Source organism: Melanostigma gelatinosum (genome assembly GCF_949748355.1).
Source record: "Melanostigma gelatinosum genome assembly, chromosome: 9".
NCBI lineage: Eukaryota > Metazoa > Chordata > Actinopteri > Perciformes > Zoarcidae > Melanostigma > Melanostigma gelatinosum.
The window spans coordinates 13,367,945-13,395,503 of record NC_136642.1 but is presented as its reverse complement, the minus strand read 5'-3'; the positions used below and the strand labels follow the sequence as shown (position 1 = coordinate 13,395,503).

Below are 27,559 nucleotides of genomic sequence, written 5' to 3'. Positions count from 1 at the left end.
ACATGTTCTTCGGCTACATGTTGCTCCAGTGTGTGATCCATGCCTCAACTGTTTCAGCAATGTTCATCACAAAAAAATAATTATTGATCATTACATAATATCAATACAACCACTATTAGATCATTTAGTGTTGATATAAGTGGTCAGAAATCCAGATTTAGATTTAGAATAAACACAAACACAGAGTTTGTTCGCACTTTTAGAGAAGACACTGCATCCGGGGGGCAAATTGAAACGTTGGAAGCATCCAGCAGGTTATTTGATCTATTTTATTTTTTTTACCATGGATCATTACATAATATTATCGACTATGGTACATTTATTATTTTAACACATCCTCTAATTTAAGAGAGAATTACTTCCTGAGAGATCACTCAACATGTTTAAAAACGGTGCATTGTTATAACACAAACACTATTCTATATTTAGTGGATAATATTAGACTAATGTGGTGATTTAGTTAGTAATCGCTCGGTTGATTCGTTGACTAATATTATTGAATTGATAAACTGATTAGATCAACCTGAAAATTAATTAATTTAAATTGGAATACTTAAATGTATCATATAAAAGTATTCTTTACAACACTTAGTATTTACTGATCATTGCTTTGCAATATAGTTGTATCAGTTCACAACTATTAGATCAAATATGTGTCTGTCATTTTTCTTCAAAAACAATCAATGCTTTTCGAATGAAAACCAACTCGCCTTACTTCCGGTCTCTCTCTCTCCCTCCCTCCCTCCCTCCAGCTGGTTTGATGCAGAACGGAGAAGGCGCCGCGCCGCCCCTGCCGCTCCAGCTGTTACCACCGCTGTCCGCCCGCTGTCTCCCCGCTGCTCGCTGCTGCTGCTGCCTGCCCCCATTTCCAATGCAGCAACGACCATGACAGGCATCGCCGCTGCTTCTTTCTTCTCCAACGCTTGCAGGTTCGGGGGCTGCGGACTTCACTTCGACTCGCTGGCCGAGCTCATCGTGCACATCGAGGATAACCACATCGGTAAGAGCCCACATAAGTAATGAGCGCCGCAGCCAGCAATGGCCGAGGTTTGCAGCTAGCAGAAGTGGCTAAGTTAGCGAGCTAGCAAGTTACTTCCTGCGTCCTGACAACACTGTTGCTAGGTGTGGTGGGGCTGTTGGTGTTTATGTGTAGACATTACAGTTCCTGTTCACCACCTGCATGTCCGTATCAAAGCGGTGTCACTAGATCGCTGCAACACCAAGCGAGCCGCACTGAAACTCCGACAGGAAGGCAGTCTCTAAACGCTCCGTCGACTCGCTCGTGCAACATTATTGCAGTGCAAGGCCCGCGCGCAGAGCTGCCTCGGAAGCGTCGTGAGTGAACTTACACTCTGCATTTAAGCCAATGAAGATACGCTGATTACCTTTTAGCTTGTTCCAATCCGCCTGACAACTTAGTGCAGTTTGACTACTTGCTGGAAGTAAGGTTGCACTCTTAAACCAAGTTACTGTCGTACTTTATAACATGAAGACGCGTTACGTTTCTCTCTCTAATAATGATATAGTTCAGGGTATGCTTTTTTTTTTATGTTTTATGTTGCCTTAGCCTATCTTTGCAAATATTGTTATTATTATATGTCAGTTATTATATATCTGACAGGGTAGTTTTTAGAGCTGCACAACATATATCTGCACATATATTTTAAAATCAAACTTTGGTATTTGTGTGATATTGACTTACTGCTGTATCATTAAACATTTTTCTCATTACCTTTGTTTACCATTACGAATATACATAATTATCCGTATATCCCATATTAGTTTCAACCTTATGTCAGATGTCATCGGTTAAAATATGTATGTATGATATTGGGAAAATATCACATACTGTATTGATTTCTGAAAAGAAAATATCTTGCAATGATGTTCAGCCTTTGTTGTGTCTCTATCCACTGAATGGATGAGATTAGCGATATACAAAAGTTGCAGGATTCATTTGCTAAAATATCCCTCTTGACAACGTATGATGATCACTAATCAACCATACCATTACAATATAACCTCCTGCAAACAACTTTCAATTATTCGTTATTGTCTTAAACTCAGTTGTCCTCATGCGGTTTTAAAGGATATGTGCCACTCCAAATCTGAAAAGTAAAAAGTACCTTTAAAGGTTCATCAAGTCCCACTACAGTCAACAAATCAACAGCGCCACCTCTAGTTCATGTGGTGCAAAACAATAACAAGAACTCAATGTGTGTGTGTGTGTGTGGAGATGAGGAAATCAAGCTATGTATTTATTTACTGTTGTAACATGTAAAAATAAAGGGATTGAGTTTATATGAGAACTTAATTTTAGGGTTTTTAATTTAATTCCTAGATGGTTGTGCATTTAGTGCCACAGGCCAATTAATTTACAGCCTCTATTCACTTTATTATAAAATACATTAAAAAAATCAAAGCAACAAATCACTCTATAAATGTGTTTTATTTAATTGATTTGCTTGGTCCGCCATAACAGAAGTACATAAAAGTGTATAAACAAAATGTCAGGAACAAATTAATTCAGTTTGATCTTACATACATTTTATGTTACATTACATGTTATGAACATTATTTTTTGTGTGTTGCGGTAAAGCTTTTACAAACTAAGCTACAAAGTGAATTCCACACCTCATAGTTTCACGCTCTTTTAGTTCCTACATCTGTTTCCCAATCTAATATTTCAGACTCTTATTATTGAAGCTGACAAGGCCCAGCTGTCTCTGTTGTTCTTGTTTGTTGCTTGACTGGCTTTAATACCCTCTGCCCTACGATAGTGTGCTGTGCATGTGTCCGAGGTGTTAGCCTTAGAAAAAATGCTTCCAAATGACTTATTGGGGAATAATGAGGCAATTAGTTTTGCTCAGAGTGGAAAAACTTTGCCCCCCCCCCCCCCACCCCCTTTGTCCGCTGGCTTGTGCCCACTCTGAGAAGTGCGAAATCCTGCGCGTTGTGCCAAGTGCCTGTGAAGCATAATTACAGAGGGACTGCTTGATTTGGCCTGTCTTCCTCCTCATCTGGTGGCCTGCTGCTTAAAGCACATTCTCCTTTATAATTAGGCGCCTGGAAAACAAGCAGGCATTCTTGTCCCCATTTCCTTCAGCCGGCCTGCTGGTCATGTCTGTGAACAAGAGGTGGCGCTGCTCTGCTGTTGGTTGAGGGGGCTTTCTCGTGATGCCTGCTCTGTAATGTAAAAGTTTTTGGTGGATATTATGCCAAAACGTACTTCCTGGACTCATTTAACAACACACTGTATTGTGTCATACAGTAAACAGCCCAAAAGGCCAAGCTTCAGTAAATAACATGTTAAAAAAGAAAAAAATAGCGAGATATTTAATTGGTAATTTAAGGAATACTTCTCATACTAATATATGTAATGTATTATAATCCATCCAAAGTGATTTTCTACTGTACTTTTTATTACAGTTACTTTGAAACATAAGAAGCCTCAACACCTCGTAGCTGATGATGTACAGATTAAAAGCTCCGTGTTAATTAAAGTGTTATGCTTTTCCTGAAAAAAACATTAATTAGAATCTCGTAAAACAAAGGAACTAAAATGAAATATTGAATAATTATCCATCCCACGTCAATAAAGATAAAAGTAACTCAAAATAGATCTGCTATTGCTTGTCCACCAACCTGACAGCAGATTCAAGTTGATGGTATGAGCACTGGGTGGTCCACTTAGACCTTTGTGAACAAATTGAGCTAACTTTAAGAGAGCAGGTTGCTAATGAGCCCCAGAAAACACCAGTACGACCAGAGGGAAGTTTTTAACACTGAGCCTAAGTCATGTTAAGCTTGAAAGATATCCTCAATGGTCTGGTGTTCTCGTGGGGCATGAAAAACCTGCACGCACGAAGCCAGTGAAGTGTTTACCTTGTCACTGAGCGACCAGGCCCACTGCAGACCAGAAGCAAATAGCGACCGTGTTATTTAGACCCGAGAGTGTGTGTGCTGTGGGGCCTGGCGTACTGATGGCCTCAAGTGTCCGTGCTTGGTAACAATGAGTCTGTTTGTTGCCAATTCTCACTGGAGGCTCATTGAGTCGATTTTGGTATGCACCCCCAAAATCTGTGCGGAAGTAATAAATTTAGGAAGCAGTAACTAGTTCCCTGATCTGTGCACCTGGTGGGCCTAATTACATTTCCCCATCCCCCGACACATTGCTCCTGTTCCTGTGCGGTGGCTGCGACACGGGGGGGCTCCTGTGCTCGATGAAGCGTTCTTCATCGTGAGGATGTACCGCCTCTATCACACAACATGTGGGCGTGTAGTGCGATGCACTGAAATGTGTTACTTGGCTCTTCAGATTAATGAAATGCTTCAATAGATCACTTTAAACATAAGATATTGTCAAATGATGCAGATATGAGGATTCCTCCTTTACTACAGCTTCACTAATTCGACTGTAAAAGCTAAATTGAACCTAAAACTTTTGGCAAATTACTTTATCTCGTCATTCTGTGCATCCCTGAAATTCTCAAACCTTTGTAAATAAGCGGGGTCTGATTATATCCATCCTATTATGCATTTCAGCCAGTGGTTGTGTCACTTGGCTTTTCCAGCTTTCAAAAAATGCAGGTTTGAGAACACCTGCAATTAAACATGAAATTCCAAGATGACAAATGCTGGATATGAGTCTAAAAACACTGACATTTGTGTTGAAAAATGCACATTAGAGTTGAAATGATTAGTCGGTTATTTGATCGACAGAAATCTGCAACTATTTGGATATAATGGATCCATAATGAATTGAAGTTGTCTTGATCTCTGAGAAGCTAAAACCTTTTGGACATTGTGCACACATTATAAATTAAGAATGTAATTGCCAGATTAATCGGAAATTTAAATAATCATTAGTTGCAGCCCTAATGCATAACACAAAACTATCATGTCTGCAATGAGCAGCGATACGTGTGTGTTATTATACCCGTTCCTTGTATTTACCTGTGTGTTTGTACAAATGTGTCTTTGTGGAGATGTGTGTATGACTTGCTGTCTATGCTAAACATATTGACAATAGATCATGTTAACCTCCCCATGTTTTTTTCAGTATCCCGCGTAGGCAGCTTACACATGGAGCTGGACTCCGTTTCATTTCCTCCTCAGAGGTCACATCGTAATGAATTACCTGTGCCACCACTCCTGGTAATGTCCCCCGCTGCTCACAGCCGCCATAAACATGTCACCATAATGCTCACCACTCTGCTCTACCCCACAGTGCATTTGGCCATGAGGGTGGATGGGAGAGCCAGACACTGGTGGAAATGAGAGAGGGCGCTGTGTGTGTGTGTGTGTGTGTGTGTGTGTGTGTGTGTGTGTGTGTGTGTGTGTGTGTGTGTGTGTGTGTGTGTGTGTGTGTGTGTGAGAGAGGGTCGTGGAGGGCGTTATGAGGGCAGCAGGCGTCACTTCCCCCGAAGCCTTAGGAAGGTTTGTTGTGTGATCGTCCCCTGGTTTCCTGTTGCGGGCCGTCATAGGGGCTCTAATGAGAACATGTTATTGCATCATGTTTTCTCACTCAGTCAGTATACGCTCCCATACACAGTAGTTTCACTGCGTGTTTTTTGATTACTTAAAGGGTTTTTTTCTGATCCGCAGCAAATCGGCAACTTTGTTACATTTGTTCCAGATTTTTGTCTTCACATTGCCAAGAATGAACTCTTGTGGAAAAATGGTTTGAACTAGTATACATCTTTTAAAAAGTCTTAGTATATGTCAGTGAAAATCTAAAATTGAAGAGCCTCATTAGACATTAATTATACATATATGTTTTAGATCTGTTCTTGTCTTCTCTCTTCTTTATCCCACACCTGACTTCTCACACGTACACAAACAATCACTGAGGCACTGATTGTTTGCCTTTGGAATTAGTGGTGGTGAATAAATGCCCTATTTTGTTTCCCAGAAGGCTTCTAATAGTCGCCCACCAGAGTGGACCACCTGTGTAGTTTGATTAGAGGGGTTCTCATCTCTACTCGAGGCGCCGTCGTCCTTCTCCTTGACTGCTGGTGGGCCCCAAAAGAATAGCAGAGGCTGTGGGGGAACTGGCCCCTGCAGGCCTCCCTCGCCCCGGTCCCCACCTGAGGTGTGCGTGATTTACAGCGTGTGGGAACAGATTGATCCACTGCTGTTTGAGCGGACCGTGAGCAGGCTGCCATTCCACTCCTTGAGTCTCATTAGGGATCTTAGGAGGGATTTCTTGTGCACTCACGCACACGCATACCGACACGCGGCGCTCAGAATAGTCTCTGCACTGCCTCTGGCTTTTGGCAGGGGAATAGTGCCGTTATGAATGTCTCTTTGCTACTCGGTGTTTCCATGACTTTGGCTGCAGAGTAGAGAGAGGTGTGCTGTCCTTCACATTGGGGATAAATCCACTTAATGAAACACTTGCTTACGACCGAGGCCTTGAGAGAACCCTCCTGAGCCGTAGGCGCTGAGGTTTAAGCTGTTCTTAGAGCCTACCTGCCAGTACCATAAAACTATTTCATCGTCAACCGAGCGGCTTGGTCGTAACCACTGAGTGGATGATGCCATGCGTCTTTCAGCGCCCATGTCTACTTTTCAGTAAGACGGACATTGGTTTGTTGACTTAGATTCCTGCTAGACCTCTAAAATGTAAGCTTCCTCATTTATACTTAAATGTGGTTTGGGTTGAGTTCCACTGGTCAATGTCAACTTTCACCTTGTTTGTGACAGAATTAAGCCAGTAGTTTACACTGTTGAAATAGAGAGTGGAGTCTGCGCTGTGTGTTTCCTTTTATAGATGATTGTGTGCATGTGTGTGTCTACGTTAAATGTATACCGCACGTTGGCATTCTTACAAACTGTTTTATCTTTTGTCTGCGTACATAGATGTCTCATTATAGCTTCTAGATGACAAAACAAGTGTTTATGATTAGCTCCACCCAAAGAGAAGTTCAATTCAGATAAAAACAGTTCGGAGAGCTCAGTTTGAGTGATGACCAGGACAGAAATGACAATCACAGTGACTATTTTGTAAAATATTAGAACTAAAAGTAAGAATGCACAAAACATCAACAAATATCTCATTTCTAATTCACGTCTGTCCATCTATGAACATTCTCCAATTTTGGTGCCAGTCGCTGACTTGATACAGTCCGAAGGTTTCCTGTTTTATTTATGTAAATGTGTGATTAAATCATAAGTACACAAGACTCAATATGACCTTGCATTTCATGCAAATTTCCAATACTTGAGTTATTTATAATTGATATAGAGAGAAATAGATAATCATCTTCTGGTGAAATCCCATATCAGAGAGCACCACCAAAGTCTAATCAGCTCTTTGTGTGTGTCCACTCGACATTCCATTGAAATCTGTTTTAGGTGTTTTGTTCACAAACAAACAAAAAGGAGGAAAAGTGTAACACTGAGGAAGTAATAATTGAGTGTAACTCAGGGTTTTATTACAGCCTTAATAAGGTGTTGCTTATCCCTTTAACCAAGACAACTTTAATTGCACTATTTTTTTCTATCATTGCCACCGGCATTTTAAAATTAAAATTTTTTGCTTGCTGAATATACAGATTGTTTTAAAGCTGTAGTCACCGTAGGCATTGTGCCTTACAAACGCATCATCTGAAAGTTTCATGTTACGTATAAATGAGCTTGTGGATGGAAACAAGCACTCGATTTAACCACATGGGGTAGCAGTCTTTCTCAGCTCTGTCAGAGGCAGACAGGCAGGCTCAGCTGGTAAGTGGTAGACACTGTTGTTTTATGGGGCATCTCTCTTCTCCCACATGGACGGCAGTGGGAAGAGCGTTTGAAGTCAGACCCGCTTCACCTCAGGGTGTGGAGATTGGCTATTGTTGTACAGTTAGCACTGCTGAGCAAGATGAATGTCTGGAGCGCAGCATGGGAAAATGCAGTATGTGTCAAGTGTGGTCATGTATGAGCAATGTGGCGTCGGCAGAGCAGCATTTCAAAGAGTGCCATGTTTTTTTTAACAGCCTTTATTTGTCGAGTCAGCTCCTTACATTCATGCCTGGGACTCATGAAGGCTGGTACTAAGTGCACTGACTGATGTAGGTTTTTGTTAAGGTAGCACAGAGAGCAGAAGGTCAGTCGCATCGCACATTTCTCATTTTCAACAACAATGAGAAGATACAACAGAAGTTCAGCAGTACTGAAAAGTTACATTTTTACAGATAACGATGTAAGAGGTTTGGAAATGTTTCACTCAAATCCATGGTGGAGTCTTGCCTCTGTCTATTTTCTGTAAATCTACCTGACCACTGATTATACTTCCACTGTGTCAATATGTTTCCATGTTGACCGGGCCAGTTTTAACATTAAAACTCAAATCTGGATTGTAATTGGACCCTTTTTAAAAATCAATCGAGTCAATTTAATGTACCCCATCCCCGCACCTTCCATCTGTGCCTGGGCAAGGTAGGACACCCAGTGAAGCAAAGACTGCAGTGCCATATACGGAGAAAAACAGAAAACTACAACATAAAAAAACAAACAAAAATCAAGCACACTGCTTGTCTCAATGTTGCCTTACAGATGTATCCACTCTCTCTATCTCTCTTGCCTACTCAGACACAGACCCCCGGCTTCTGGAGAAGCAGGAGCAGCAGCAGCCGACATATGTTGCCCTCAGCTACATCAACAGGTAAAGAAATGTATGAACTACAATCGAGAAAGAAAACGGCTAGATTTCCACTTATTCGTGCAGTAACTCAATTATGAGTACTTCTACTTTATGGATCTGACACAGTTTTACATGGATGCTAGTCTTTGGCCCTGTAAAGATGTATCTACATCAGTATTACTACTGTGTCCTATGAGCTCCTACCAGTATTTTCAAATGTCATCTGGTGGATTGCTTCGATGAATTGCTTCAGTATTTGGAAGCTGTTTTTTATTTTTATTTTATTGCTCGAGGTTCATCCCAGGCTTCTTTGATATGGTGCTTTAGTAGTTGTTTTAAAAGCCTGATGCAACAATCCAGTGTACGAGAAGGTCTGCCGCTGTCTCCGTGCCTTCACAAACACATCTTGATGTGGTTATCACTTCATTTGTTAATTCCACTTTCTTTAACAATGTCGATGTTAACGTTTCATTTTTATGATCCGCATTTACCAAAGACTTTAATATCCATCATAAACCCGTGTGTAAGTTTTTTTTGATGGGAATAGAGCCAATTATATGGTTGTTTTTTTTTGCAAACCTTCAATATCTGAACTTTGTAAACATCAGAGTCATCACAGTCACAGCTCATTGGATGAGATGACCTTTTCCTGAGAAAGATTGCAAACCCTGATTGTCTTATATCCCACAATGCCCCAGGTTCATGACAGATGCTGCGCGGCGAGAACATGAGACTCTGAAGAAGAAGGTGCAGCCCAAGTTGTCTCTGTCTCTGACAGGCGGTCTGTCCCGCAGCAGTGTTTCCACTCCGCCTCGCCACACCAGTGGAAACCTCACCCCTCCAGTCACCCCACCCATCACCCCTTCCTCTTCCTTCCGCAGCAGTACGCCTACAGGTACATAACCATCGTTAGCACACTCGGCTCTCTAGTTCGATGTCCAGAATGTCGTGACTGCTACGTGTTATGCATTGTGTATTAAGCAAGCAGCAGAGCAGAGTAGTGTAGCAGTTAAGGAGACTGGCATTCAACCAGGAGGTTCTGTTTTCAAGACACCGTGAAGGCAAGCATGCACCCTGCTGAAGTAAATCTAAATCGGCTTAGACTGTGCTCCCACCCACCGACATTATGCAGGAGGGCAATGAGGCGAAGAGTGACTGTTCTCTTCAGCTTCACGTTTAGAATTATATGGTTCAATATAAATTCTCAGTTGCGATGACGAACTACAACTGAAATGATATGATTGGGTGTTGCTTGTGTGATGTTTTACTGTGAAATGATTGGTTGAAACGCAGTGTTTTTCATTACTTGGTGGATGAACTCAGCAGCTATGACTCCAATGCAGGCTGAAAGTTTGGTACTGTATAAATTAATTATCCTGTAAATAATAGCATCAGCATGAGAGCTTAGGAGATATGATTTTAATAACACTCACATTCAAGCTACAGAGAGGGGCAGCTTTCATAGTCCAGCTCATTACTCACATCCACAAAACGATACAAAACAGAAACATGTTTTACTTCTTTCCCTTCTGATGTTTTCCCATGTACTCGTGTACTTGTTTTGTACAGAATGCAGGCTTTCATGCTCTGTCTTGTTTTTAACTCTTGTGGTTATTTCGCTTCTTTTAGGCACAACATCTTTAATTCATTGATAAAACAATTTCTGACCGCAAGAGCTCAATTAAATACATACATTCTTTCTCACGAAAACTTTGTAGTTCTGTAACACATGATGTAGAGATTACGGGAACACTGCCCCCGCAGCACATGTTGAGAACGACCCAGTCTGAAGTCTCAAAGGCCAGGATGTCATCGTCACAGATTCGTCATGAAACACGTACAAATCAGAGCTCCTTGGAAAACATTTTTTTAATTTTTTTAATTTTTTTTCATGCCCGGGTCGTGATGCCCTGAGTCAATTACTGTTTGACTTTCTGTCCTTTACCCTCCCACAGGTAGTGAATGTGATGAGGAGGAGGTAGACTTTGAGGAGTCTGACAGTGATGAGTCGTGGACCACAGAGAGCGCCATCAGCTCCGAGTCCATCCTCAGTTCTATGTGCATGAACGGAGGAGACGAGAAGCCTTTTGCTTGCCCCGTGCCAGGCTGTAAGAAGAGATACAAGGTAGGTTTCACTCAGCATCTCCTCACATAACAGATGAGGATTTTATCTGCTCATGTAAAATCAAAATGGATTCCCTGCTGTCGACGATGGAAAATCAGTTCTTGGTTGAGCGCTGCAACATGTCAAACATCTAGTTCACTTCAGTGATGTGGGGTTTTACTGGGTTTTCCATTCACATCTGGTGTGTGCGGTTGGGATAAATTAAGTGCAGCTTGAGAAAATTGCATTGCTGACGTGAATGACAGGGTTATAGGCGATAACTTAGTCTGAGGCAGCATTAGGCATCTGTTTAGGGGCAGAACAAGACATTTTATTTCCTCTCTCTGTCGTCTACTGTCAGCGAGCAGCCACTGTTATTACACAGAATGTGCACGATCTAACTGTGGGAAGCCCCGTTGTACATGATGAGTTATCAGTGTAGTTATATGTTTAGTCACGGTTGAGTTTTGTGTTCTTTGCTTCATTACAGAATGTGAACGGGATCAAGTATCATGCCAAGAACGGCCACCGAACCCAGATTAGGGTGCGCAAACCCTTCAAGTGCCGGTGTGGGAAGAGCTACAAAACGTCTCAGGGTCTCCGCCACCACACCATCAACTTTCACCCACCCATCTCTACTGACATCATCCGCAAGATGCAGCAGTAGAGACCAAGTGAGCGACCAGCCACATCCCCAACCATCTGAACACCACCATCACCAGCATTGTCTTTTTCTCATTCCACCCGCTTCACCCCCCCCCCCCCCTTCTCTCTCTCCTATCCCACTTTGCTGACACTATTTTTTGATTGCATGGTATAAATGTGTTATTATTCATCCTTAACTTTTATTCGGAATGTTGAATTTTTATGTTGGTCACAGTTTTGTATTTTGCACATTTAAGCTATCATTTATCTCTTTGACATATGGTGCTCGTTGATGAGGGCTTGTTGTGGTCTAAAGAACGGCCACACCACGTCACGAGTAGCCTTGCATGTACAGTAAGCTGCGTATAAGGCGGTGCGACGTCAGAGGAAACAGGAAAGATTTGGGTGTTTTCTCTTCTAGAGAAAGCAGGCACCGTTACACTGCCTCCGTCTCATTTGAACCTGATGTGACAGAGGCAATGAAATGAAAACAATCAGAATGTGTGTGATGTAACATGTTTCGTTCTCTTATCAGATTTTGTGTTAATAATCAGTTGTTCAACTTAGTTTTACTTTTCCGTTCATATCACACGTTCCAAACCTCTGTTTTTACTGCAAACACTTGCGTGTGAGCGCCAAAGGCTGATCTCAGGTGACGTTTGCAAGCATTTCAGCACCACAATCCTGCCCAAGTGGTCTGATGGTATTTCTGCTGTCCAGTGGGATCATGGGAACGGACTGTGTGTCGTCGTTGCCTGATGTTACCGTTCACGTTCCTGGAGAGTTACGCAGTTTTCCTTGCTGTTTTTACAGTAAAGGATTGAAGCACTTTTTATAACAAGTTGCCAACAAATTAGCATTTTTTTGCCAATATCTCGTTTCTGGTGTATGTACAGTAGCTACCGAAACGAGGCAAAAGGCCTTCAGAGCAGAAGTTTGCAAGTTCTACATTGCTCCAAGGGATGATCTATACCAAACCTCCAGTGTTTCCAGTATTGTGAGATTTCTGTATGTACAGTAGTTGCCTTGAATTGTAAACCATTCCAATCAGTACAGATCTTTGTATGGCTTTATTTTGACCGTTCAGACAAATTCAGCTGAATGCAGACATTACACAGACTGCTCAGCCCAAACTGTTGGCTGTTCTCCGACTGCCGGTCTTATGAAACGATGTGATCGTGTTCGTCACGGATAGAGTCAAGTTTGGGCCGCAGCTAGTCATGTATTTAGCACATTTATGTTGGGCTGTGAGATGAAAAACATGCAGTTTCCATTGTGTGCCATACAAATAAAGTCAATAGAAAGTCAGTTGAGGGTATGTAGAGCGCCATTTAATCCTTGAAGTGATGAACTGCAGATCATTAACTGCAACAAGATTGCGGATTAACTTTGAGCCAGTGGGTAACATCTTCACTGCATGGATGTCAGTGTTCATGAACTACGGTCCATTTGAGAATGGTGACAGTATTGTACTGCCAGTATGGAGGAAAGGCTTTGATATAGTGTACAGTGAATGTATTGTTACGTGTTAAAGTGCATTAAATTATATTTTCATATTGTGTATGAAAAGGCAACGCCAGAGGTTGTTGGGAGAAATAATGGTGATGTGCTGTATTTCTTCAAAAAGCTGCTTCATGTAAACTTTTGTTACATTTAGAATAAAGATTCCTCTGATGTGGTGCCTCAAGATTTCTGTGTCATTAACTGTGTGTGGACACGATTCAGATTCAAACAGACTTTATTAGTTCTTATTAGATACATGAGACTCACTTAACAAGTGAAACATGTCTATGAACGAAATAAGTTATTACTGTAAAAGAGGAGAACAAAAGAAGGAAGTTTAACATAAGCTCAGCATGCACTGATTAGCTGATGATATGAAGGATCCGACACAAACGCCATATATTCAAAACACTCATAACATATTCAAAATCAAAACGAAGGAAACCTAACATAAAACAAATCAACACATCATATATATCACACAAAGTATCAATGCTTTCACGATACCATTGGCTTTAATTATTCTAAAATAGATGATCTGAGGATATACTGTATTATGTCTAAATGTAATCACTGAAGAGTTCTCCCTGACTGCATATTGTGCACCAAGGCTGCTTTCTATAAAGAATGAGTAAATGACTTGTACAGTGATGTTGAAGGGGGAATCATTTGATTGGATGTTTTAAATGTAGGTTTGGTAAACACTTATCTCTTTCCCTGATTCATTACATCCTGTAGTCTGACAGATCGGTGCGAGTCAATTTAAAGTCAGCATACATACGAACAACAGTCATATCCCCCGAAATTATTCTTCAAATCCAAATGACGGGAAACATTTTACCTATGAAAGAAAATGTTAACTCAGTAGCCCTGCTGCCATATACACTGAATTACAATGTCATTTCAAAATGTCACATCACTTCAAAGTGTTTCTCTAAGTTGAAGTAACAAAGCGAAAGTCAGTACAGTCCTAAAGAGTGGATCTTCATACCATTACATGCAGAGAAGAGTGCAGAGTGATTTATTTCAGTGGCCACAGGAAGTAGGCAGACCGGATGTGCTGATTTTCTAGTCGAAGTTGAGCGGGTGGCCGTCGAAGTGGGTGAGCACGTGATTCTCAAACACCTTCTGGTCGCAGTCCAGCGGGAACTGCTCGCTGCACATGGGGCAGATTTTCCAGTGGCTCTCCACATGCTCCTCAAACTTGCTCTGGTCATAGTTGGGGGGGAAGATGACCTCACACAGCGGACATCGCTTCATGTCCATGCTGCACACGGGGAGGGGACAGAAGAAGAGAAAGCTCACGTTAATAAGCAGTCGAGTGATGATGTGGGCAAACCAGGAGCGCCGGCTAATAAAGAGCATCTGTCTGATGAGACGTGGGTGGCCTGCTGCATGACTAATACCAACAAAAGGGGGTTGTGCAGCAGAACAAACACTTTACACATGCTACAATGCACAGGGTTAGAAAATGTAGGGTGCAGCAGACTTGTAAGGCATTTATTGGAGTTTGAGCATGTGAGGGTGTGTTACCTGGGATCAAAGCAGAAGGCAGTTTGTCCATCACTCACAAATGGGCTGTGAGTTTCAGTTGCTGTGGGCTGTTCGTTGGTATTTCCCTGAGAAAGAACGTTTGTGAATTATGATCATTTGTGAATATTTAACACTGAGGGAAAAAAAGAAAAAGAAATGAACCATCAGCATTTAACTGCATTCTGCACATGGGAGAGAATACTGACGCCACAGTCCGAGCTTACATTGTTGTTGTTGGTTTGCTTTTCCTCGGACTCCTCGTGGCCTTCTGGCCGGCTGTGGTTGCGGGTGGGTTGGATACACACCACGTTACTGTCCCAGGAGGGTGGGCCCACAGGGGGCAGCCTAAGCAGCTGGTCATCTGAGAACTCCTCATCTCCCTCATCTGCAGGGAGGGAATACAGAGACGCAGCTTCTGTAAATACTCGTTCGTTATTTCCGGAGAATTTTAAACAAAGGTTTGTGAATCTTTCTGAAAAGGAAACAAACCTTTTGAGTCTGAGATGAAGTAAGGGTTCCCAAAATGCAGCTTGCTGGGGCTCTGAGAGACCAGCAGGGGGGTGGGGGCATCCTGGGTGTAAGGGACAGGGTACTGCAGGAATAAAGGCACACTGGACTGGACACTCTCCAAACTGGTTTTCTCACTGCCGCCCTGATCTCCCTTCCTGCTGCCGCCGCCCTTCTGGAGCTCCTAGGCAGGAAGCAGCAGAATTATTATTATTTTAGTTTAATAATGTTTTCTGTGGAGTTACACATCTCTATGCCTGCCTGTCTTTCAAGGCAAGCAACACATCACTGCATAAAATCACACATCAGCTCCTGAGCTATGAGTTCTTACTCACACAAACAGTTAACTTTGTGCCTTCATTAAAAAAGAAACTCTTCTCATTTTCAAAGGGATTGGGAGGCTGTGTTTTATTGATGTTAGTTGCAGACACCAATTTAGTTTACAGTCTAAACCTCAAATTGGGTCATCCTGCTCCTCTTAGCTGCAACAGCATTACCTCGAAGCAATATTGTAGGTCAGTGAGGACCTTGCTGTGGTCCAAAGTAATGGAATGGAAAATAAGAACTCATTTACTTTGCTTCTACAATTAGAGGCGTATTAAACACAAACCAGATTGGGAGAGGGAAAATGGCAGGGGAATGGCAGTTTTCAAGGAATTTTTAGAGTGGAAGAAGTCTATAAAAGAGAAAATGAAAGCTGTCACTAACCCCCTCCACTTTTTCCTTCTCCTTCACAACAAGTGCTAGTGTGTCCTTCAGCTCCTTCAGCTCCCGTCCCTTCTCAGCAACCTGGCTCTGAAGTAAACAAAAGACACAACAACACAAGATGCATTTTTGATTGAAAACTGCACGATCAAAAATAAGCTCAGACCCCACTGCGTGACATTTAATTGATCACAGCCATAAAAACCTTCCCTTTGCTGAGGACTGATTTATGCACAATACCGGTCAAAGCAAAACAACCTGTTTGAATTCCTCCGAGACACTAAGCAAATATCCGCCTGACCTGTGCCAAGCACAGCATTAGCCAGGCAACTGGAGATGACTCCTCAGAGCCAAACTTCGCTTGTCTCCAGAGTTTGAAATAAACAGCAGTAAAATGTCCTCTCACAGATAGGCCTGCTCATAAACAACACTGTCAGAGAGGCTCTGTTCAAGGGGAGAGATTGCATCAAAGGCTCCATCCCAGAGCGAAACCAGCCATACCCAGCAGTAAAAGCGCAGTAAGTGTCCAAAGACAGGCCTGATTTGAAAGCAGCAGCAGAGCATCACTTGCAGCAAATGGCCTGACCGCAGTGCTTAGTGTCTTGACTGACCTTGCAGCGATCTTCCTCTGATGCCAACTGCAGTTTCATGTTCTCATTCATCTTCAGTTGTTCCTTAAATTTCACCTCCATCTTGGACAGCTCATCGGCAAACATGCAGCTACGCTCCTTCTCCTCCTGAAGAGCAGTCAGATATTAACCAGTGCTCTTTAAAAAAAAAAAATCATATTTCTTTATCCTACCATGCAGGAGGCCCATACTTACATGAACATGAGTCTTTGACAACAGGGTTTGAACATCTAATTTGGGGACACGTGACCAGTACAAAAACGTAAATGATATACGTTTCTTACCACCAGCATCTGCTTGCATTTCCTGTACTTGTCGTTCCTGTCCGTAGCCTCTCTGCTGAATCCTTTGAGCTTGTCCTGGATGATGGCTTCCAGCATGGGATCAGCAGACCCTGGACTCCCTGTGAAGACAATGAAGGAAAGTCAGACCGTTTGGCAAAGCAGGATTACGGTTTGAACTGCAATTGTTCATTCCATGACTTACACTTTGGCAGAGTTAGACAAAACGTACCTGGCACCGATGGGTCTGGACTCACTGATACGGGGATTGTTGAGGCCTCTTGTGCTGAGCTTCTCTTCAGATCCTACAGACAGAGCAAGGGAAGTGTTGAAAATGAGCTCCCAATGCAACTGGGAGACAAAAACAACCGAAAGTAAACTGGCACAGGCCTGAGCTGGATCCACACAGTCAGTAAACAACAAAACGTAACATGACTTTTAAGAACACAAACAAAAGTATACGACTGAAAACAATCACACAATGACACAGCAGATTATATTTGTGTGTATTGAACAATGTCAGACATTAGAATGTGTTAGTGTCTGAAACAAGCACATTGAATGCTGACAGTGATTAATCTCAAGAACCTTTTACCCCCGAGGGCATTTAGTGGGATGTGAGAGTCGGTCAACGTGTTACATGCAAGTTCTGTTCTCATCTATTAGAAGTATAAAGTATGTCGGCGGGTGTCTGCTGGGACCTACCCCTTGCTGATCAGAGAGTCGAAGCACATGTTTTTGCAGTCGCTGACATTCCTTGTATTTCTCCTTGTAGTGTTCTGCAGCCATGTGCAGCCGCAGCTTCAGATCCTCCACCTCTCTCTGCAGCTCTGCTAAAACAGCTGGGTCTCCAGCTGCTTCTTCTTCTGTTTTGGCCTGATGAAGAGAAACACTACAGTAATCACATCACAGTAATGGGCCAACTGCAAGGACCCCTGGGAAGTTGTAGTGATAGAAAGAAACCATTAACAGACATTGTGGATGATCAACATAATCCTTAAGGTACCATTAAGGGCTTTACAGTAAAGGGATGCTGTTAAAGGATAAAACCAGGGTGATCAATAAAAGGCTGTCGTTATGTGTCGGTCTCAGGCAGCACAGGAAACTGTGTTGATCAGGGTGAGGATGTTATCTTTTTCTTTTTAATTTAGTTTACACTTTTTTAGTTTCCGTTTCTATTATTTTGCTCTTCTTCCGACCAGTAACTCTCTTAAGTATGCTATGCTTGGTTTCAGTAAAACAAACCATACTTTTATTTGTTTACCTCATTGCTACTCATTGGCACACAGAATATTAACCGGCTTTCTATGCTCACACATCGCCTACCCCCTGCCTATGATGATATCAAATCAATGCAACGTCTCATCGATAAAGCCTGTTAGCGGACTGATTATCATCCTTACCGCTTCCCTTTTGGCCTCTGCCTTCATCTGCTCTACCAGGCGCTCCAGGCGCACGCACTGGGCCTGAGCGTCAGCCTTAGCCTGGCGAAGGGCATCGGCCTCCAGCTTCATGTGGTAGAGTTCAGACATGGTACGGTCGCGGGTGCTGGAGGCATCCCTCAACTCCGCGGCCAACAAGGAGGACTGCTGATGGTTGGCCTGGAGCTGCTCTTCCTTCTGCCGCAGCTTCTCCTTCAGGGCCTTCAAATCTCCCTGACGGAAAACAAAGACGTTGCAAGTGAAGGTTTGTAATTATTCTTATTTTTTCTATCACTATTTTCTATTAATTATTATGTCATCGTTATTATGACATAGAAATCTATCTCGGTGTTGTGACTTTCTTAAAGCTTTCAAACTAAATCATTTGTACCATGGCGGGAACCTTGGCCACGATCTCTCTGTACTGTTTCTCCTTCTCAGTGAGGCACGCCTGCAGGCGTCCCACCTCCTCTTTGAACTGGGCAATTGTGTTTTCCTTGTTCACATCCACAGACTTCAGCATCTGCAGCTCTGCACTCAGCTTAGTGTTCTCCAGCTCACGGTTTTTCAGGTGAATCTGGTGCACATACACACACACACACACACACAGAATAAGTTACACAACACAAGAGAAGTTATAAAACATAAAGTCCTTGGCGTTTGCCTCATCTATACAACACCAATCACGATCATGTACCGAAGAGCATATGACTATTAAAATAAATGTTGCATGACCTAAATTACAACACAGAGATTGAGATAGGCCCATAAAGTTGTCCTTGTGCAACGGCTCCAGTGTGAGGGTGCAAGTTAAATTAGGTAGAGGGTTTCTGTGCTTCATTTCCGTGGCGACACTGAAGTATGTGGCATTCCCAGTTCCTCTGCAGTGCCGACCACAACAAAGGCACAGAAACACCAGACGCAGCAGAAGAAGACAGAATAAGGCATGCCCTCTTTAGACTTCATGCTTGAGCGAGAGTATACAGAATAATCACAGTCGTAAAAAGTCAAAAACAGGAGAAGTCAATGAACTGGACCTCCAATTTGGGCAATGTAATATAACAGAAAGGAGTGTCAAGTGTAGAGATTGTAAAACTGTCACAAATGTGGCAGTCAACCGAACCCCTGCTCAGCCAACCGAATACAATTATGATCATGTGACGTGAAAGTACATAGCTGCTACCATCACATTACCTTGTAGAGTTCCTTCTCATCTTTCTCATTCTTGAGATGAGATTCAAGGGCCTCCTTCTCTGCTGTGAGTTTCTTCACTCTATCCTTGAGACTAAAAACAAAAAAGGTCATAAACATTGTTAGTCACAAAGTATATCACCCGTCCCACTGTGTATGTTCACATTCAGTGTTTGGAAAAATTGATGAGTGACATGGATTATAGATTATGTGAAACATGTGACGAATGAGACGTGTGATAATCACATGAATAAGCGTGCATGTGACTGCAAGAACCCCTCCATCCTGACCTCACCTGTCCAGCTCAGTTTCCTTTTGTAGACCCTTCTGAGTGACTCCAATCAGATCCTCCTCCAACTGTAGAACTCTGGCTGTGGCTTCCTCCAGCCTCCTCTTTACTTCCTCTTTCTCTTCTTGCAGGGCCTGGGACGAATTCTGCACATCCTGCGAGACAATCAAATATAATATTGGCAACAGTTGGAATAAAACAAACAAAAAAAAAAGACCAAAGATATAAAGTACAAAAATATAATGCTTAAAATAATTAATTATTCTCATTCTTAAAATAAATACTTTACTCTAATTTGTGCCAAGACCTACGTAAATATCGATGGGTTCAAAACGGACACGACAAAAATAATGCTAACTTCTTGCTATATCACTTTCCATCTCTCTCTTTGACTCTATGCTCGTGGAAAACGTGTGCAAAGCATAAAAAGTCTCGACCAAAATGACCGTTCTGTCACGATGCCGAGTTCTCAAACTAAACTGAAGACATCAAAAAAGCAAAAGGAAATTTGTTTATAGGAAGAATTTTTAAATCTTTATATTCACACCACATTAAAAAAATCATATAAAAGTTGAGTCATAAAATGAACAGCCACAAAATCTGTAATCGTGTTTTCATCTGAAAAACGTTTTAAAAGCAGCAGAGGACAGCAATATGAATTAATACCGACACCGCCTTTAAAACTTAATGTTGTGCTATAAAAACAAAATATGGACATTCATATCTGTCAGTGTGATTTATACTTCTAGTGCATGTTTGAATAGCTCTGCATATTCGCAGTCTTTCGCTAGAGGGTGCTAAGAGACTGTTTGGTATAACTACAAGAACTAGAAAAGAGCATCAGTCTTATAATTTAGCACATTTATCAATATGTGCTGCTCAATCAACAACGACTACAATATACACCAGAAAAGGAGCAGGACTTCTTGCTTCACTAACAAAACGCTTAGAACAGCAACAAACATTTTCCTCCCTCCTTACTGCTGGCACTCCCAACTGCCGTTAAAAATGGGCTCAGTCTGTTGTCAGCTTACTTGGCTCTCTCTTCTCAGCTGGGCACAGGTTTCTTTCTCCTGCTCACACTCCTTCTGCAGGCTCTCCTTCTCAGCTTCCAGCTGCTCCTTCTCGTGCTGCAGGAGGGCCATGCTTTTAACCAGCTCCTCTTTCTCTCGCTGGGCTTCCTCCATCTTTTGCTGCACAGAGAGAGAGATGAGTTGGTCAACATGTCCGGGCCACTCACACAATAGTTAACTTCACCGACAAAGAGAAACCACCATTGCTCAAATAGCATATAATTTTATTCACCACTGTGCATTATGTCCAAAACAACCTACTATGATTTAGGTAGCCGTTCTCAGGCGTACTATACCTCAAAGTAGCCGGCCTTGGTGGTGACCACCAGGATGTCGGAGTTGCATTCATCCTCCACAGTCAGCAGCTCGTCCTCTGAAGGGCTGTTGGCACGAAACAGGAATGGCGTGCTGGCTCCCCTGATCTCCCCTTTGTGGGTCACGTAACAGAACTGGTAGAACTCGGCATCATCATTGGGCACATAATATCCTGGGGAAGAAGGACATCCAGTCAGCGAAGTCACAGCATTACATAGAAGCAAAGCAAAAGATATTCCTCTTAGCTTCTCTTAAACTGGACACTTATTCCAAAGTTAATACAAAGTGCAGCTATCACTTGGATTAAGTGCGTGTATAACTGAAAAAGTGCAGCGTTTGAATCTAAAAAGCAAATAAGACTCTTTCTTCCCTTCATGTCACTCTCCATTACTTTATAAAAAAAAGTATAAAAGATTATATATTTTTTTAAACACAAACTAACATTTCTCTAACACCAGAATCTCTACGGGGAGAGCTTCACATTTATTTCTACCCACTGATTCAGCATTAAAGTTTTAACAATCCTCCGAACAGCACTCAGATATGCAGTCATTAAAAGGTGTCAAAGATACATAAAACTATGGTATGATCTTACCCTGAAAGACCACCGTTCGGTTGACCGCGGTGCCTTCCACATGGTTCTCTGGGAGAGGCGACCACAAGAATGTGTAATAGTCCCTCGCTGTGCTCCAACCAACCTGCAGACATTGTGGGGAATCCAGTCAACCAGACGCTCTCACCACATCAGTGTGTAAGATAATAACAATGGAGGATTAACAAGGAGACTTCCTAGAATCCACACAGTACCACTTCCAAAATATCTCAAACTGGTTTATTACGGTACTCATGTTGGAGCGATAGTGCAAGACCATGCCAAAAGGAAAAAAAATGATCATTTCTGTAAACTACTGAAAAACTGCTGGTCAACACGTGCACGTGCAAGCCTGACTGTGGAAATGTAACTACAACTCACTTCTAACAGGAAGAGGAAAATAGGTGAAAATTTTATACATAATGACCTGAAAATGAAAACCAAAATGTAATTATACGTATTTTATGTGTTGTTAACCGGCGGCTGATGAGGAGGGAGTACAGAAAATACATCCATAACTTCAGCCTGCTGCCGTAAAACTGTCACACAAAATCAGAGTCACATCGAGCTGGCTGGCTTTCAGTGTGCACTCAGGCACACACATGTGCATCCACAACAAGCCCAGTCAAACCAGACCATCACACCATCCTCTACCACAGAACAGGTCTTAAAGCGTGTGATTTGACTTTTAAAGTTGAGCCAAAATTATATTTTAAATATTAATGCAGACAGAACTCACTTAAATGTCTGCAACAGATGTTGCTTTGATGTGTACAGGCTTCTTGTTTTTCCCCCACTATCTGACCAGTTTATTTTCTCACCTGTGTACAAACAGCCTACAGCTACAATACTGCAAAGTGTTCATCAGAGCCAGAGATAGAAAGCTCTGGTGCTCCAAAACCCCCAATTGTTACCGGTGCAGTTCCAGCCTCCAGCAGTAAAAAACAGGAAGCAATTAAAACATGCACCGAGTTAGAGAGCGCCATTACTGAAGGCTAGCCCTTACCAGTCCACTCATTAGAGCAGCAGAGGTGGTGGTGGGGGGTGACAACTCTGAGAGGAACTCTTTCACTTACAACAGACCGGTCTGCAATGTGTATAAATAGGAGGAGAGGAGGTAGAGACGGTGCAGAGCCACGATAAAACAAATACAGATAACACAGCAAGAGTAAAATCTCCAAACAAGCAGTGACGAAATGTGACCAGAGAGCCTCCCACTGTATTTTCTGTTAAACATGGCATTTCACCAACAGCAAAGTCATTCTTTTGCAAGAAAGCTGACGGAAGCCGGTGGTAAAGATGCAGCAGGAGGTAATGTACCGTCTGTGTAACAGTCAGACTGTATACGTTTAAGAGCAAGTTGCTCATGAATCACACTGAGAGGTTGTGCTTGAAGACAGGTTAATTATAAAGCAGTGCTTGCTTAAGTTGCTTTCTCCTAGGCTACTGTGACAACAGCATTCCTCCATGAACCTGAGAGCAGCTTGCATCACACCGTTTGAGAAATGTTCCGACATCAAACGGGCCAAAGGCTGCTTCTGTCCATGTGCAAACCAGAAGCCGTCTACCATCAATAGCATATTTAGTTTGTTTGACTTGCTAAACTAAAAGGGTATAATTTAAACATCTGTAAATTATTTTCGGTTGGCATGTGTGAAAGCCTAAACTAGAAATGTGAAAATAATTTATTTTCAATTTAAATAAGTGTTATGGAGCGAACACTGATGCACAATGTATCCAGGTTATCTCGATGCATACAGACCGAAGAACTTGGCACCAAACGTCTCATCTGTCAGCGCTGCCAGGAACATTTACACAATTTACGATCTTGCCCTGGGCTTGTGACTTTTCCAGCTCAGCTCTGTGTTTTAGAGACTCAGGAAATTTGTGATTTTAAGGTCTAGTTTAGTGTCTAGCTTGAGGCTAAGCACAATGTGATGAGGCACCCAGCTACAACAGAGTGCTGAATCCAGTATCTTAACAGCCAGACATCACCTGATCTACCATCAGCAGCCTAACATGACCTCATTCCTCAGAGAGGCTTGATGAAACCCTCTGTGTGCACGCATCCACAAACACATCATGAATAGCACACAAGTATATTTACCATGGATGTGGTTTTTTTCTGATAAAGAATGAATAAATGGCTTTTGTCAATGTTACAAAGATATGAACCATTTCAATCTCTCATGCTGAACAAAACTGCAACAATTTGTCTTGGCTGGCTTAATGGCATTACAGCATGCTGCAAGAATAAGTGCGTGATACGAGTATATTTCTGACTCTTAATACTAGCAGCGCATTCAGGCAGAATGCAACACAAACAGAGAGAGACGTTATTTACCGTACGTTTCGGACTATAAGCCGCTACTTTTTACCCCACGCTTTGAGGTGTCGGCTTATAGTCCGGTGCGCTTTACATACGGATTTTTCCGTAGCTTTTCTCCACCACAACAACCGCAACTTCCGGTTCCGGTCTAACACAACATTTACTAGCTCCCGACACAGAACAGTTGCTACCAGCAACCCCTCTGCTACCAGCTGTTACTGACAGGGTCGCTACAATATGGATGAAGTACCTTTGACCTACCTCTCACTAGGGCTGTTAACAAAAAAGGTTGAACGGCAAGATGCTTTTAACAGTACATGTCCGACTCGCTAGCTTCTAAGCTAATTTTAACATTACGGCCAATGGGGAAATGCTAACCGTGATTGGCATTAGCGAATATATAATATATCTTTGTACATCTTTTCATGCCGTGAAAAGCCAGTTTCATGCCAGTTTTTTTCCCCAGTTCTACAAAACTTGTTCTTCAAAACTTGTTCAAGAGTTTTTTTGTGTGCGTGTTTGAGAGTGAGAGAAATAAATGTTTTGTAGAACAAGTTTTGTAGAACTGTAAAAAAAAAAAAAAAAGAAGAAAAAAAAAAGAAACGAGTCTGCATTTGGGTCCTTGAACACACCACATCATGAACCGGGGAAAATCCGCCCTTGAGCTTGTGTTGTCGTCCTCATTGCGCTGTCCCCTTAATCTCATAGTATCCCAGCCTTTCAGAACACGTTGGTGAAGGTGGATTCTTTCACACTGTTCCGGGCTGTTAGGATCCACTGGCAGACTTCAGAAAAAGCTGATCTTCTCTGCTCTGAATAGCATTTACGGCTAACTGGCTTGGCCAGTTGCTGCTAGCACAACAGCTATTCAGAGCTATGAGCAACAACAGTTATTGCCTCATTGTTTTTCATTTGGTAGCCTTGAGAGACCTTAGTCTGTAATGCAAGTATGTCTGCATGAAAAGATGTACAAAGATATATTATATATATTCGCTAATGATAATCGCAGTTAGCATTTCCCCATTGGCCGTAATGTTAAAATTAGCTTAGAAGCTAGCGACATGTTATGATGTTCATAGAAGACAACTTTAGTACTGTTGAAAGCATCTTGCTGTTCAACGGGGACACCTGCGGCTTATAGACCAGTGCGGCTTATCTATGTACAAGTTCTTTTTTCTTTTGAAAATCAGCTGGTGCGGCCTATATACCTGTGTGCTCTATAGTCCGGAAAGTACGGGTAGTTGTTTTTTTTAGTTGGTGTGATTTAATTCCAGCTTCCACCTCATCTCCGGAAGATAAAAGGCATGCCGGTCCAGAAGAGCCTGGTGCCACATGCTTCTGTGTACCGGTACATCCATGATTCACTACACACGATTAAAACAAATGACTGCTCCTATAACAAGACCCATGTGGGACACTGAAGTGTGTGGTGGGGATCAAAATGCTACATTCCCTCTTCAAAGTTCACTTTGCAAATAAACTCGACAACAGCTGCACTTGCAATCTCCCTCACCACTGAATTAATATCATGTTTCCACCTTTTCAGTAAAAGTACTGGTAATTAAAACACACCTGCAAGGTGTTCATTGGCACAGATTCATAGATTTTAAGTCATTCTTCCATAGTCTCTATATCACACAGTTAAGAGATTTACCTATCATATGCAATATGCTTTAACTATGAGAACAAATACTGTAATACTTATGCTACTCCATTTACTAAGAATCATTGTGCATATATTGTTTTCTTTTTTAATACACTGAAGAGGGTTATTCACCTTGAATATGCCAACCCAGTCCTTTGGATTTGGTTTGATGAACTGCGTCAGTGTATAGTGACACTCCAGAGCAGCGTGGGGCATGTAACTCTTCCCCACATTCTGGAAGATGACATGGGCAAAGTTTGAAGTGTCCATGTTGGTGCTTAATAAAGTCCCGTCCAGGAACAGTGCCATAAATCACTCAGCAGTGGCTACACAGGAAGACACAAGCCACAGAATATATGATGAGGAACAATAATAACCACAGAAACAACCAAAATATAACTCTTTACAATAAATGAGAAGATACAAACTATTTCTATACAACAAGACTGATTTTATTTTAGATATTCAAACAGAGCCATTGCCAATTTCCAGATGATACATATAAACATTATTCAAGGGTATGGATTTGCTTTTCAATCCAGACCCAAACTAAATGTTTGTGCCATCCCAATCTGCTGTAGTTTCTCATTAGACTCAAACACAGGGAATCATTTAATAAGCCGTAAAGGACTGTCAACCAGTGCATGGACATTTATCTTAAAGAGTAATTTCATTAGTGTATGGGATCATTTAAAAGTATTTCCATTAAACAGATGGATTGTGGTATCAGCCATGATTGTGCATTGTCATTAGAAGACACAAGTTGGCTTGGTTTAACATTGAATATCATCTGTTTAAGCCTTAAATAGGTTTGTTTGGCTTCATCCCTCAAATGCAAAAGTGAAACAGTTGTACGAAATGAGAAACTCAATAGACCCAAAATCGATAGACCCATCCTCTGTGTGCAAGATAACCTAATTCCTACTAATGAAGTGGAAAAACTGTACTGGACCTCTTTTTTTCTCAAAAAAAGAAATAATGATCTTTATTTAGCTATTAAAAACGAAACTGATTTACGCTGTTTTAATTTCACAGATTAGCCTACATTTGTCCTGCAATACATAATTAATTTAGCAAACAACAAATACGTAAAAGAAACAAATGTTTTATTTTCTAAAAAATAAAACAATTGTCCCTGGAGGTGGCTCATGTTTGATTGTTATCTTTTAAGGTAAAAAGAAAATCACTTTGATGATGAAGCACAACTCAGGTACACTTTACACCAGATACATTAAGACTTCTATTTATTATAATGGGTGACATTCATTGATATTTAAGTCATTATTTGGCAAGATAACTTTACTTTTGTTACAAAAAAGTAGCATTAACATACTATGCATTTTAGACCACTTTATTTTCAGGTACAATAATGTTAAATACTCAGATTGAGACACCACAATCACAGTTAGATGTCAGCAGAGGAAGAAACTGTTCTAGACACAAGTGACCTTTAGTCTGACGAAGTTGACACTAAGACGCAGCATGATGAGCGGCCTAAGCTCAGATCATTTCTTCCTACGTAATTGGGCCTGTGACAGTAAAAAAAACAGCTGCTCGGATGATAATCGGAAACACTGAACATTGTCATCTAACGTTACGGCGATCCTCTGATGTGTAAAGCTAGACACAAATGTGTCAAAAGTCAACGGTAATGTCTGATATTAACAGCTAGCTAAATATAAGCTACGAAGCGAGGCCTGATGTGGAAACAGTGATCAGCGTCTGGCTAAGCTAACAAGCTAGCTAGCTAACGGTACTTTACTAGACCACGCGTTAAAGGCTCGGGAAATATCACGTTATACGTGTTCCTAAGACTCCACGGCAACATATTAACTTAAACACTTCATCGGCATTAGGTTAGAAACATTACAACGCCCTCAGCGAAAAGAGCAGCTAACTAGAGAGCACGGCTATCAGGAAGGACAAAGTTAGCCAACGTAAACAGTTAGCAACGCCGTCTCTAAAAACACACGTCGAGCGGACAGAATACCAACAACTGTGCGATTAGTCGTGTATATAAAATAATCATGAGACATACCGAGTTGCCATGTTGAAAAGCAGCTGAAATCCGAATGTATCATAAAAACAATTGTTGACGCAGTTCAGTGCTTCCCCGTGCCCTCTTCCTGGAATAATAACAACATTACGTCATTTCCGGAAAGGGG

At 41.8% G+C, this 27,559-nt stretch overlaps 2 protein-coding genes across 3 annotated transcripts; one reads left to right on the top strand and one right to left on the bottom strand.

Annotated features, from left to right (window-relative positions):
- Positions 1–782: 782 nt before the first annotated feature.
- On the top strand, positions 783–13,068 carry jazf1b (JAZF zinc finger 1b). The gene is made up of 5 exons (XM_079274817.1): positions 783–1,000; positions 8,581–8,653; positions 9,331–9,527; positions 10,588–10,757; positions 11,227–13,068. Exons 1-5 carry the CDS (start codon positions 886–888, stop codon positions 11,401–11,403), a joined length of 732 nt encoding a protein of 243 aa, XP_079130943.1. The 5' UTR covers positions 783–885; the 3' UTR covers positions 11,404–13,068.
- A 33-nt stretch (positions 13,069–13,101) lies between these two features.
- On the bottom strand, positions 13,102–27,527 carry tax1bp1b (Tax1 (human T-cell leukemia virus type I) binding protein 1b). Of its 2 annotated transcripts, XM_079275989.1 has the most exons (18): positions 27,433–27,527; positions 25,527–25,720; positions 21,424–21,526; positions 20,810–21,000; positions 20,475–20,633; positions 19,447–19,595; positions 19,155–19,245; positions 18,352–18,537; positions 17,943–18,194; positions 17,245–17,415; positions 16,772–16,844; positions 16,543–16,661; positions 16,241–16,366; positions 15,633–15,719; positions 14,907–15,108; positions 14,642–14,802; positions 14,418–14,503; positions 13,102–14,151 (listed from the first exon to the last, which is right to left on the bottom strand). In XM_079275989.1, the coding sequence occupies exons 2-18, from the start codon at positions 25,701–25,703 to the stop codon at positions 13,953–13,955; spliced, it is 2,532 nt and encodes an 843-aa protein (XP_079132115.1). In that variant the 5' UTR covers positions 25,704–25,720; positions 27,433–27,527; the 3' UTR covers positions 13,102–13,952. The 2 variants fall into 2 exon arrangements, with proteins under 2 accessions (XP_079132115.1, XP_079132116.1); XM_079275990.1 differs by lacking the exon at positions 16,241–16,366.
- Positions 27,528–27,559: the final 32 nt, after the last annotated feature.